Source organism: Aspergillus undulatus, assembly GCF_047715775.1.
Source record: "Aspergillus undulatus strain CBS 261.88 unplaced genomic scaffold BDV17scaffold_8, whole genome shotgun sequence".
In the NCBI taxonomy this organism is placed as follows: domain Eukaryota; kingdom Fungi; phylum Ascomycota; class Eurotiomycetes; order Eurotiales; family Aspergillaceae; genus Aspergillus; species Aspergillus undulatus.
The window spans coordinates 298,837-312,457 of record NW_027396612.1 but is presented as its reverse complement, the minus strand read 5'-3'; the positions used below and the strand labels follow the sequence as shown (position 1 = coordinate 312,457).

General features: G+C 48.7%; 3 protein-coding genes across 3 annotated transcripts; 2 read left to right on the top strand and 1 right to left on the bottom strand.

The window, feature by feature from the left end:
* The first annotated feature begins 6,295 nt into the window (after positions 1 to 6,295).
* BDV17DRAFT_227441 (uncharacterized protein) lies at positions 6,296 to 7,825 on the top strand. Its single transcript, XM_073755721.1, has one exon. The coding sequence runs from the start codon at positions 6,631 to 6,633 to the stop codon at positions 7,528 to 7,530; it is 900 nt and encodes a 299-aa protein (XP_073618693.1). The 5' UTR covers positions 6,296 to 6,630; the 3' UTR covers positions 7,531 to 7,825.
* Positions 7,826 to 8,389: 564 nt separating this feature from the next.
* On the bottom strand, positions 8,390 to 9,713 carry BDV17DRAFT_255471 (uncharacterized protein). Its single transcript, XM_073756935.1, has 2 exons — positions 8,902 to 9,713; positions 8,390 to 8,810 (listed from the first exon to the last, which is right to left on the bottom strand). Exon 1 carries the CDS (start codon positions 9,402 to 9,404, stop codon positions 9,099 to 9,101), a length of 306 nt encoding a protein of 101 aa, XP_073618692.1. The 5' UTR covers positions 9,405 to 9,713; the 3' UTR covers positions 8,390 to 8,810; positions 8,902 to 9,098.
* Positions 9,714 to 10,203: 490 nt separating this feature from the next.
* On the top strand, positions 10,204 to 10,616 carry BDV17DRAFT_255468 (uncharacterized protein). The gene has a single exon (XM_073756934.1). The coding sequence runs from the start codon at positions 10,323 to 10,325 to the stop codon at positions 10,548 to 10,550; it is 228 nt and encodes a 75-aa protein (XP_073618691.1). The 5' UTR covers positions 10,204 to 10,322; the 3' UTR covers positions 10,551 to 10,616.
* Positions 10,617 to 13,621: the final 3,005 nt, after the last annotated feature.

Below are 13,621 nucleotides of genomic sequence, written 5' to 3'. Positions count from 1 at the left end.
TCTCTTCAGTGCCTTGCGGGTTTGAAGATCCTCCCAGAGGAAGTAGGGAGTTATACTAAAGGCAGGTGTTCGGACTGGCAGAGACCCAGGTTTCGCCATGGATATCGGGAGCTTAATCATTGCCTTCCAATATTACCAACTTCAATCATTAATCTGGTCATGGCTGGCAGAAAATGCAAGCTTCACTGGAAGAATCACTGAAACAGGGACACAGTTTGGTCAGGTAGATATCATACACTCGACTGACCCTATTTGTATCAACTGCCCCAGGAATGCCCGCGATCTCTACGAAAATGGCCTATTCTGGAGCACGCTAAGCTATTTCTGGATAGCCTTCCGGTATCCTCGACACCGGCTCCTGTATTGAAAGGTAAGAATTCTTGAAATGACTTGGTGTGTCTTACACAGCATGTATCCTCCCCAACAAGGGCATCGTTTCATGCCACGTAGACATTTCGTCCCACATCTACACGGGATCCTCTGGACGATTACGTCGAAGAGTGATGCTGCCTGTCGGTATGATTAAGGAGCGGAAGGGAACTTGTTGAACATGGCAGAGGCACACTGTGGTTTGTTTCTGATACGGAAATATAAGGCCACGTGACCTCTGGTCGCTTGACCGTACATTGTATGGTTCTAGAAGGTTCTCAACCTCCTACATGTATATATAGTGGTCAAGAGAGAGATCAGAGAGGATAGCAATCGTCAACGAAGGAAGAGAATCAATCGTCATATGGCATCCGATCCTTAGTAGGCTACATTCGTGTAGTTGATACAGTTTCCTCCTGCCCTTTCCCCTTTGAGCATATTCACAACATTGGTTATGAGCCCGGGCTGCTACGTCTAGCCTAACCAGCAGGCCTAGCACCTCGGGGGATTGCGTGAAGCCTAATCGCTTCGCCCAATTCAGCAGGAGATTGAAGCTGTACGCAGCGTGTTGATCCTCGATCCTGTGAAGGTGGCCAGGCCCGTACAACCTGCCTACCTATCCCTGATCGAGCTATCGAACCTCGAACCTAGAACCGAACACGACGGATGCCACCGGCTCGACAACGAGAACGAGACCCACGGACTGGGAGATATATATCGGGCCGAGAGAATACTGAAGACCTAGCGGGACCAAGTCGGAGCGTACCCGGGGCATTTGACGAACCGATAGAGACGATTGATCAGACCGAGACGGTCGATAGAGAGCCGACTGAGACGACCGAGGCAACCGTATATGAGACGGCCGAGACGGACGAGACAGTCGAGAGAATTCGAAGCGCTAGTGGCATCGAGATCGACGATCCTAGCGAGCAGCTGCAAGCGGAATTAACAGCTGAGAACCCTGATCAAGAGCTACAAGGAGAACCAGTATCCGGGATACTAGGCATAGAAGAATTGACATCCGGGATGTCGGGACAACAAGATATTCCTGTCTGCGAGACAGTGAAGCCACAGAAGATTGTCACATTCAATATTGAGAAGCTGGACCGGACGAATGTGAGCAGTTGGAAAGCCCAATACAAAATCTTTCTGGGAACACAAGGTTGCTGGAGGGTAGTGGAGCATACATATAATTGGCGTCAGGATGCATCAAGGGTCAGAAGGCTCTTAGAAGACCCTGCATGGAGTGCATTAGATGCGACGGCCAAGTTATATATCCTCCAGAACATAAAAATGGAAGACAAGGCTTCTGTACAGAATTTAGAGACGTCGGGTGATATGTGGGCCTTCCTAATGGAGAAATACGAGCGGAGAACTCAGGTCGACGTTACCAATGCAATCCGGAAGATAACACGCTGGCAGAAAGATCCAAGAATGAGCCTTGAGGAGGCAATGCAGCAGCTGGATCAATATCATGCTGAACTTCAGGATATTAGCAGCGGGAAGGTGAAGTTTGAAAGTATGATCATCCTTATCTTCTTTCTGGACGGATTGCCATCAGAATATGATTCTATGAAATATTCACTTCTGGCGCAAGAGAACCTGACCCGTGGAATGGTCCTATCACGGCTCCAACAGCAGGAGAGCATGATGAGTATCTCTAAAGAGAATGAGATTGTCCAAGAGTCTGCAAGCCGGGCGAAGCAGATGTCATGTTTTAACTGTGGCAAGAAAGGCCACTTTGCAAGAGATTGTATAGCTCCAAAGAAGAACCGAGAGCAGAGCAGTTCCCGGGAGGACCCTCAGGGAAGGAGTCACCGGAAGGGCCACAGCAAGGCCAGAACAGATGGAAATGGCAGAGATAAGAGCCGAAGAGGACATACCGGCCGCCAGAGAGGAAAAGCCCGTACGGCGAATGAGGAAACAGATACAGATACAGATAGCGATTCAAGCGTGAGTAGCAGAGGCTCTACCAGATATAGCGCACATCGAGTATATGAACGAACGGCCTATCGAGCAGCCGAGAATGCCTACCGAGTCGAATTGAGAGAGCATATCAGTGATCGATTTGAATACCTGCTTGGAGAAGCAGATGAGAGAGCATACAGATTAAAGGAGAGCGATGATCCCATTATCGACAGCGGAGCAACGAGTACCTGCAGCGGCAAGATTAATCTATTTGAGTCTTTAGACCAGAGATATGGAGGCAGCTTAGGAACAGCTGGAAAGTCCATCGAGATTGCCGGCAGAGGAACAATGAGGATCCCATTGAGCAGTGGGAAAGTGGCCAGGATTCGAAACGCATTATACGTGCCTAGGATGAGACAGACTCTCCTATCGACCCAATCGTTGCAGGATATGGGTATTTGGAATGAGCATGTGAAAAAGAAATACCGATTCTTCAGGAGGAGAGGAGAGACCCTAGCAAGAGGATACAATATCGGTCGTACGAGCTACCTAGGATGGGTAAAAAGTCGAAATGCGTTGGCCAAAGGGCTTGGGAAGCCTGATAATGATGAATTTGCAAGATTTGTGAAGCAGATCGATTGGGAGTTGCTTCATCGACGTTTAGGCCATCCAGGAAAGACCAGGTTCAAGCAGATGACGAAGAAACTAGGACTCTCACCCGATAAAGAGGTGATTAAAGAATTGATGATCTGTGAGACGTGTATACAGGCAAAGAGCGTGAAGAGACAGAGCCACGCGGAAGTGCCAAGGGCATTGAGACCCTTAAAGAGAGTCTATATGGACTTCTGGGGTCCATACAGCAAAGCAAAAACCTCGGAAAGATACTATCTCTCCCTGACAGATGACTGTACGAGATTTTCGTGGATATATCTGACGAAGGATCGAGAGGCTGCCACAGTGAAAACCACCCTGGAGCAATGGCTGGCTATGGCTGAGCGCGAGAAAGGCGTCAAGTTGCTCATTATTCGAACTGATAATGCAAGAGAGTTCAAGGCATTGGAACCATGGGCCTTGAAGAAAGGCATCCAGATCGAGTTTACCGAGCCAGATACACCTCAGCAGAACGGCGTGGCAGAAAGGCTGAACCGACATCTTCTAGAGATGACCAGAGCAATCCTTATCGATGCAGATGTTCCAAAAGAGTATTGGCCGTACGCAATTAGAATGGCTAATTATCTCCGAAATCGAGCAGTCAGGGTGCCAGGCACCAAAAAGACCCCCTTTGAGATGTGGATGGGTCATCCCCCTGATATGTCAAAATTCCGAATTCCATTTTCAAGAGTCTGGTTCTATAGGAAGACAAATGATAAGCTGGAGCCAAGAGCTGTTGAAGGAGTATTTATAGGATATGAGTCAAGCCGGAATCATTATACAGTGATGGCCAAGCGAGATCGTAAGGTCTATCGAGTCACGAATCCTATATTCCTAGAGAACAAGCGAGGCTTCATTAGCAAGGAACCAGGAGTTCGAGATCTTGGGGAAGAACCTGTATTTCAAAGGATATTTGAAGTTCCTGTAGCGAGCTCAGGAACTGGGGGAGGCATTGCAGAGGCTCCGGGAGCCAGTAATGCAAGCAATGACGGTGGCAGTATGAATACTGCAAGCACTGAGGATGTTGGAAGCGCAGGCAGCGCTGGAGGTGCCAGAGATGTTGGTGATGTTGAGAATGAGGTTGAGATTGAAGCCGAAGCCGAAGGCAGCAATATAACTGGCAAAAGCGGTCAGAATTCTGGATTGACCAATCAGCAGCCAAAGGTAGTTATCCCGACATATAGAACACCAAGCCAAGAAGAGACTATATCCAACCCTTCGAGAACAGCTTCACGATCATCATTATCGCCATCGCCAACCCCTATCCCGACAGAACCCTCTGGAACATGCAGACCAAGCCGAAATCGAAAGCCAACACAGGCGGCAATCGAGTCTAAGCAGACCGAGGCAATATATGGGCGAAAGCCACGAGCCCAGAGACGCAGAGAAGAGAGGGAGGCATCAAGAGATCCTTCTCTGTGCCTAGCTGTCGAACAGCAGCGAATCAATGAAGTGGCTAATCTAGCTGTGGCGTTGGAGCTTCATCTTGCTGATCATAATGCCTTCAAAGCCAATGCTAATGAGGAGCTTAATGGACAGATCCCGATTCCAAAGACCTACCAGGAGGCAATAAACGATCCTACGTACGGAGCTAAGTGGAGAGAAGCAGTCAAGCTCGAGCTCAACAACCTGATCCGATTTGGAACCTGGAGATATGTCAGAAGACCTAAAGATCAAGCAGTGGTATCAACTAAATGGGTTTTTGACATCAAATATGGAGCTGATGGCCGGGTTGACCGATTTAAAGCAAGGTTGGTTGCCAGAGGCTTCTCCCAACGAGAAGGATTGGACTTTGAGGATACATTTGCACCAGTTATTCGGCTGGAGAGCCTACGGATCCTATTTGCTTTGGCAATAACTCATGGTCTCAAAGCTCACCTTCTTGACGCTACAAATGCCTATGTTGGATCGAAAATAGACAAGCAGATCTTTATGGAGATCCCGGAAGGAGTTGACCCCAAATCTCATGATCCAAATGATGTATGTGAGATCCTACAATCCTTGTACGGACTTCGACAATCTGCATACCTCTGGAACCAGAAGGTCAAGAAGTTTGTTACATCAATTGGGTTTCTGCAAAGCACTGCAGACCCTGGAGTCTTCATCAATGACAGAGGAATCATTATAGCTCTCTATGTGGATGATATCCTGATCTTTGGCAAAGACAACAAGGACATTGAGTCCACCAAGGATCGGCTAAAGAGCTTCCATCCAATGAAGGACCTAGGGCTGGCACAGAAGGTATTGGGAATCCGGATCACCCAGAGAGAGAACTCTATCCGACTCGACCAGGAGTTCTATGCGCGATCTATACTAGAGGAGTTTGACATGACTGAATCAGCACCTCAAGATACACCACTTAATCCTAGCATCAATCTGGATGATGAATCATCTAGGAAGCTACCTCGAGACCTGCATGACAAGTTCAGGAAGATTATTGGACGGCTTACCTATCTAGCTGGCGGAACCAGGCCAGATATCCAGTTCTCTGTGAACCGACTAAGCCAACATCTTGCAGATCCTCGAGATGTTCATCTCAGAGCTTCAAAGCACCTCCTTCGCTATATCAAAGGCACTATCACGTACGGAATAACCTATAGCGCAAAGGGGAGTGCGAATACTGCAAATACCAGGACTGTAGTGGGCTATTCAGATTCATCATATGGAAATGCCACAAAGCACAGATCAACCAGTGCTTATGTCTTTATGCTAGCCAACAGACCAGTCAGTTGGTGTAGCAGGAAGCAACCTATTACTGCTATGTCAACCACTGAAGCGGAATATATTGCAGCGGCAGAGACAGCAAAACAGGCTATCTGGATCAGACACTTCCTAGCAGCTATTTCAAAGCACCCGAAGCAGCCAACTCAGCTAGGAATTGACAATCAAGGTACCTTATCGCTAGCAGCCAATCCAGTCAACCACCTACGCAGCAAGCATATCCGCGTACGATATCATGCCATCCGAGACTTCATCGAGCATGGAGACATCAAGCCGATCTATATTCCTACCTCTGAAATGGTTGCAGATGGTCTAACAAAGGCAGTCAAGGCTGAGGGCTTAAAGCAAGTACTTCAATTACTGCAGCTGGAGCCAAAATAAGGTTCTATGATACAACATCAAGATCCTCAGATTGATAAGATAAAGGCGTTCAACACCCCTCCACTTGTTTTGTCTAATTTCCTATTTTGGAAGCTTGTATAGCTTCATGTCGTTCGTTTCGGGGTATTGAACGAAGGGGAGTGATACGGAAATATAAGGCCACGTGACCTCTGGTCGCTTGACCGTACATTGTATGGTTCTAGAAGGTTCTCAACCTCCTACATGTATATATAGTGGTCAAGAGAGAGATCAGAGAGGATAGCAATCGTCAACGAAGGAAGAGAATCAATCGTCATATGGCATCCGATCCTTAGTAGGCTACATTCGTGTAGTTGATACAGTTTCCTCCTGCCCTTTCCCCTTTGAGCATATTCACAACAGTTTCATGTGTGTCAAAGTTTCGAGTCTCGGAACGGAAAAATGTTCGCTGCCAAACCTTATTGTGGCCTTGCCCCGCTTCACTCCCCTCCTTCCATTTTACGCTTCAACCCAATTTCTCCTAACCTTTACTAGTCCGGGTCTCCTGGTGGTTTCCCGCCTGATCGGTGTGGCCCCACTCGTTAACCTTTCGACGCTCCCTCTCCACATCCACAGACGGCGATGGGTCAAACGCAAAGTTCCGTCAAAAAGAAAGGGTCGGGCGGAAAGAAGGGACGTAAGGCCGGCAAGGCCGGTTGGGGCTGGGAGAACCTCCTGAGCATCAAGATGGCCTGGTGGACTGCGATCCCCGAGGGTTTTAACGCATACACGAAGTTCGAGAACGGCCGAGTTAAACGACGAGAAATGGCACTAAACGGAGAAGCGTTTCGCGAAGGGATACCCACTGTCAAGTGCTTCTTGTCGGCTCTGACCAAACATCTAGCACAGCAGAACTACCTGGAGTTAATCTCTACTTTCTTGATGACGATGAATACCGTCGCTACCTGGGTGGAAGTTCTCCAGGGCAACTCTGCTCTCGAGCATATCGGTCAAAAGATTCACGGAGAGCTCCAGGCGCAGACGGGGCTGATGGCAGCCAAGGCTTTCGCGGAACAGGTCGAGAAAACGATCAGACACGAGGCGAGCGATCCTGACCACTTTTACTTTCTTTACCATCCTGATACTGATTGGCATGCGGAATATTTCGACCGAGTGAAGCGAGAACGACTCCCTGACAACTTTTTAGGCCTCTCCGCGAATCTCGACTCTATTGTTGTGTGGATGCTGTTTCTGAGACGACACTTGGCTGCAAAGAAAAAGAAAGTTCGATTTCACCTGATAATCCCTGCATATCGCCCGATGTTGGTAAGGGAGCCCCTTGCGTTCCCACACGAGGTGTACCCGTTGTCTATCAAGGGATTTATACACGATTCCAAGCCGTACGTGTGGTTTAACCTACCGACGATCGACGATGTGCCGACGAACAACTTGAGATCCTCCACATTGGCAATCTATATCGGCCTCCGAGCGCTTGGGAGACCGCCGCAGGAGTCGCCACTTTCGTGGCTGGTGGACTTCTGACAACAGGTGCCACGTTGACTGCAACCGTTGCGCCTCCCCTCGTATTACCGGTCTGGACTGCCGGCGCAGCTAGCACGGCGGCTGCGAGCAGTCAAGTCGGTCAAATGTTTACCGAGTCTCCCCCAAGAGTGCTTGGAAGTGCCAGACATGGTGAATCCGTTCCTAACGAGGTTTCTTCAGATGATGATGCTGGGGAAGATTTCACGTTTCATGCAACGACTCGTAGGGTGCACCGGACCTCGCCTAGAGGCAACATGCCCGGCAGACGGTACAGGCCTAGGCGAGCATAAGATGTTGCATCACACAATGGGGAAGATTACGTGGGGAATTGACCGTTAATCCGCTGGAGAGCTTCATGTGTCTTATCAACCGGGATCATTCTTGTCATGTATTTAATGGACATTTGCAGTGCAAACCCTGAGTAATAACCAAGTTGACGACACATATGGAGCCTAGAGACCATTGCTGTACATGTGTTATTCTAGCAGGATCTAGAAGTAACTAAATAACAACGAGAAACATAACAGGGTAACTGTTCCTGATAGGAAAGATGCAGGGTTTGGACCAGTCCTCATAGAAGCCTCCGGTCATGTCATCCTTAGTTTATTGGTTCAAAACGGTACAATTATCCATACGCCAGAGCTCTTATGCATTGTCCCTGTATTACCAGGAACTTACACGGATTGTAGCTATTTCGGTGACTAGCCCAATCAAGCCTAGCCTTAGGGCTGCGCAGGAAAGGAAGAGTATTGCCGTTTGCGCCATTTTTGCAACCGGGTATAAATGGGAAAAGCCGTTTGAAGATCATTCATTTACGCGCCAGTCATGGCCACACTTTTCCGTGGGCCTCGGGGTGGCAGTGGCGGCCTGGCAGCGATTGCATCACGAATGTACGAAACTACAGTATCCATCACAGTAAGCTCTTCGGTGCACTCTTGCTGGTGTGTTCACTTCCAGATTATCCACACCATTTATGGCCTGCCAACGTGACCAAATCGACATCGAGTGAATGGTGCAAGTGTGCGCATCAAGTCTGCCCTGCTGGTTTAACTGCATTATTTTTGAATTAATGTCCTGAGGAGCAGCCTCTGCCTGCGTCATCATGGCCATTCGCTCCGGGTTCTTGATTATAGCATGCGCAATCATGTGCAGATATCGAGTTGCTTCCCTATACGCTTCCTTACCGGTTGCAACATTGTAACTGGGGACGCTGATATGCTTGGTCCACCGATGGTGCTCCCAGTTAGGGTTCTTCCCAGCACCAACGGCTTTCTGTATATCTGCTCGATGTTAGCGCTTGCCTTCGGTAGGTGACGAGATCGTACTGTTTTGTGCTGAAGGCATTTTTCTGGTTTTCAGAACCCCACTTACTTGGTGTCAAAATCTCCTGAAGTTGCTGGACGACCTTCGTTTGCCCTCTGGCAGTAGGGCTTCCAATTTCGCAACCAAAGTGTCTTAATCACTGCATTTTGGTTTCCCTTGGAAAGTTTCAATCTGTTATCGTCGCCACTTGCTTCATAGCCTTCCTTGTCCTCGGGATCGTTGTCAGACAGAAAGTGCTCCAGTAGTCATGCCGCCAGGGGCACTGGAGATGCACCAGGCCGTGGCGCTTCAAAGCCATTACTGGCAGAGATGCCGGGAGGAACACCAGAGGGTGTAGCTCCAACAGTCATGCCACTAGGGACACTGGGAAGAACACCAGCCTGTGCAGCTCCGGAGTCATTACTGGCAAAGACGTCCGGAGGAACACCAAAAGGCGTAGCTCCAACAATCGTGCCGCAAAGGACACTGGGAGGTATACCAGGCTGTGTAGCTCCAGAGTTGTTACTGGCAAATCTCCAGGTGGAATGCCAGAGGTGGTGGTTCCTCAACATTTATGCCACCAGTTATCGCCCATGATTTCGCTGATGGTGTGACTAAAGTGGTAGAGACACACACCGCAGGATTGGGACTGAACGGCCCAACTCCGGAAGCTAGCAGCAGAGGCAAAATGCGGCGCGATACTTTCTTCGACAGACATTCTTATAGGCTGTGATCTGGCAAATAGAAGTTGCTCTCCTAAAACAGATATTCTACCAAACCAGCAGTCAGAAGGGACTGGGAATAAAGGTGACCTTACGTGGAGGAAGGCAATATCAGACTCTTAAATATATGTCCTGCGCGATACTGAGAGCTAAATTTACATGGCTTGCACTGAAAATCTCCAAGGTTAACGGCAAATATGGCCCCTGAAATCCGTGGCGTCACAGAACTGCGTTCGTTGCCTTGAATCCAAGGGGCGGTGAGAAACTACGCTCCAAGCGCCGAGTTGCTCACAGTCGCGGTAAGAGACTAGCCCCCTTCGGCTTCTGCAACCACATCCCAACCCAATCGTGAGTGGCCATGACCAGCCCGGACGCTAATGTCTGTGCTTTGAGGGCATGTCTCATCCCGGACGCTAATGTCTGTGCTTTGAGGGCATGTCTCATCGCGCCCTCACTCGCACTGCTGCCTAAAGTATGACAATTGGCCGACTATTAGAAGCGATGGGCGAACCATTGTGGTGACATGTTATATATAAACTTACTTAAGTAAAACCAGGGTGTCTCAGCAGTGTAGATGAGACGCTAGCATCAACTTTATTTAAGCCTGATCCTAAGCCTTTCTGCTAGAGCGTCTCCTGATTCTTGAGGGCTTGTCGGGCCCCAGAAAGTACAGGTGCGCAATCTTGAAGTGCTCAAGAAATCCACCATCCGCAACGACAAAACCACACGAGCACTTCGTGATACATAATTCACGAGGGCTGCTTAAAAATGGCTCCCAATAAGTCCATGCCAACCCCCGCCAGGTTGCATCTTTTCTCGCTATATCCTTCAGTATCCCTTCTATTCCAACCCACCCTTCTATCGCGAGTTTTGCCTCTCCGTTCTCAAGAGCGACGTTCAAGCAGTCCAAGTACAAGTAGTAGCAATTGGCTCTGCTGTTCTCATCTAATTCCTGCTGAAGACCCCAGGCGAGGTAGCGTGAAAATGACTGGATAGTATACCGCGTTGCAAAGTCCTTGGTCACAAGGAATCCACCCTTTATAGTCATGGTCGCATGAAGGCAGCCGGACGGTATTGTCAAAGCGTGACTTGAGTCTGTCTGGAGTAAAATACCGCCCTCTAATAGAGGTGCTAGTCGAATCAATTTCGCCAGTTGACCACTTTCACTCGCCATCAGCGACAGATTACGTTCTGTCGGAGGCCACATGAACCATATTTTCACACAGTCCCCGTTATGTTGCAGCAGGTAGTGGAGAGCGGCCAGCACTTTATGTTTACGGACAACTAAGAACGGTTCGAGGTCAGAATCAGTTGGTGCTCGGTTCCCTAGCCAGAAGACTTTAATGAGCTGGGTGAACTGCAGTTCGGGGCTTGGCAATATCTGAAGTAGTGGGCCTGGATCCTGGGGAATAACTATAAAATGGCCTCGTAATGCACGGTAGTTGGCGGCGGATAGTTGACCTCCCGGCCGGAGTTTCAGCACTACTCCAACCGGATGCGATTTGGCGACGAGATACTCTTCGGGAAGAGTAAGGTCACTGAGGGCAGTAGGATAGTGCTGACAAAGTGTAACATTCCCTTGGTTTCGGGAGGAGAATTTAGGAACGAGTCGCCGAAAGATTGCGGAATAACATGAGGAGCACACAGTCCAGAAACCGTCTTGCCGGCCACAATTATCGAGATGATCTCTCCAAGCTTCAAGGAGGTGGTCGTCTTCTACTAACTGTCGTACGTCGCTTTGAGGGACCAGGCGGCCGCATACGCAACAAGTCGCCTCTTGCGCCGCAGCTGCAATCCTGTTTTCATAACGAGAAATAGATGAACGTACATATGATGGAGAAATCTCTGGTGGGAATGTAGCAGAAGCCTCAGCTCTGGATACAAACTCCTGATGTAGAAAGCCAAGTGCCTGCTGGAGCAGAGAAAGATGGCTCTCGTTGGCTGAAGTTTTCTGTCTGATCGGTTTCGATGAAGGGGGACTAGGGGCATCCTTTCTTTTGCGAGTAGCTGAGGGGGGACGGCGGACTGGGTGAAAGGTATTTATAAATGGATTGAAAGCCTCAGAAAACCGGGCAAAATCTGTTGGTGGCTGCACAGTGGTTGAGGGTCTAGGTCTACAGAGGAAGCAGCGGGTCACCCCTGGACGAGGAGAAAAAGGGTTGCCACACGCCCAACAAATCAACATGTTAGGACTTCTGGCAGGACGCAAAGATGATGGTTGTTGAAGTGGTGATGTCTGACGACAAAGCTCGCAGCGAGTATAAGCGCGATTTGCGAGAATAGAACGACCACAGTCCAAGCATCCTCGGGCCTCAAGAGGAATTGGCGAGGAGGCTATTCGACAAGAATCGCAGCGCACAAGCCGGCCGTTGGCGCGAAGCGGGTAGCCACAGTCTAAGCATACACGCGTCTCGGAAGGAGGTTGGGGATACGCCATTTCAGAGGCAGGGTAGCTATGACTGCAAGAGTCCTCTATTCATTGGACACAGTGCTGACAAACAAACCGAGTGATAATATTGCGTGGTGAGACGCGAAAAGGAGACGAAGGAGGAGAAGAAGAGGTTGAACGCACAGAGAGAAACGAAAGCAAGCCATTTTATTTTAGAAAGCGAGCACTCGTGGGTTGAAGCAGTCAGACGACGTTGAGCAAAATCTGATATGTCAGAAAACTACAGCAATCCAGCAGGAATTTGCCCTCACAGTCGAAGTTTCCATGCATGGTCTATCTCAACGGCACGTTCTTGTACGTGATTGCATGAATCTGGTAGAGAGGCAATTGTATATGGGGTCGTTGCAATAAGAAGGTGGAGCTCTCGTGGACTAGCCCCCAATGAAGAACGAGAGTTTTGCATAAAAACTGCAGCAACTAAGTGCCAAGGTATACTAGATACGAAAGCAGATGAGGCACTGACGAAGGAGAAACGCGCGTGGAAATAGCCTTTCTACATAGAGATCCCTCTCTGTTGTGGGTACGCCTGTCGCAGGCGGGTTTAGTTTTTCCCTTCCTCTCACTCCGTTCGTTTCAGGGCATTTCTTAGTTATGTTAGTATCTGGAACTGCAATGTGACATGACGTTTCCAAATGCCGATCGCCGTTTGATTACGTCATTGTTCCTTCAAAGAACTCGAACCTCGCTCCCGTCCATATCCTACCCAAAGTACAGGGACATGAATGGGGATTGGATGGGCTTTGAGGGACAATAAGGCGAGAGTGATTGACGAGAAATTCTATACTTGGAAACCCGAGCGCAACATAATGGTTCCAACTCGTGGACGCAGAAAGGATACTCAATTTACAGTCGGTGATCACCTGATGCACGATTTTTAGATACACCGACATTTCGACCACCAAACTTCAACTCTTCATATCTCGTTTAATATGGCTTCAATTGAGGCCGCAATAGAAGCAATCAATTCCTTGGAACCAGGCGAACCAATTAATTATACCGCTATCGCGAAAAAGTTTGGTGTTGAGCGCTCAACGCTGTCAAGGCGCCACCGCGGGGTTACAAGTTCAAAAGCTAACCAATATGAGCAACAGCGAATTCTGACCAACCAACATGAGAAAGAACTTATAAACTACATTAATAAGCTTACTGATCGAGGCCTCTTTGCCTCGCATGAGATGCTTCGGAATTTTGCAGTGGAGATTACTGGAGAGAAGCCTGGAAAGCACTGGCCTGGGCGCTTTCTAAAGCGCCACCAAGATGACCTTATCTCAACCTATACAACTGCTATCGATGCCGCACGAAAGCGCGCTGATTCTGCATATAAATATGCTTTATACTTTGAGCTACTAAGCCGAAAACTCGAGGAATATGAGCTACGGCCAGAGGATATCTACAACATGGATGAGAAAGGTTTTATGATTGTAATGCTAGTGAAAGGCCTTAGGATCTTCTCGAAGCAGAAATATAAGGAAGGTGGCCTTAAGCAGCGCTTACAGGATGGAAATCTCGAGTGGATAACCTCAATTGCTTGTATTTGCGCTGATGGAAGCTCCTTACCTCCAGGTCTTATCTACCAGGCTGTCAGTGGCGATATACAAGATACCTGGCTGCAAGACTT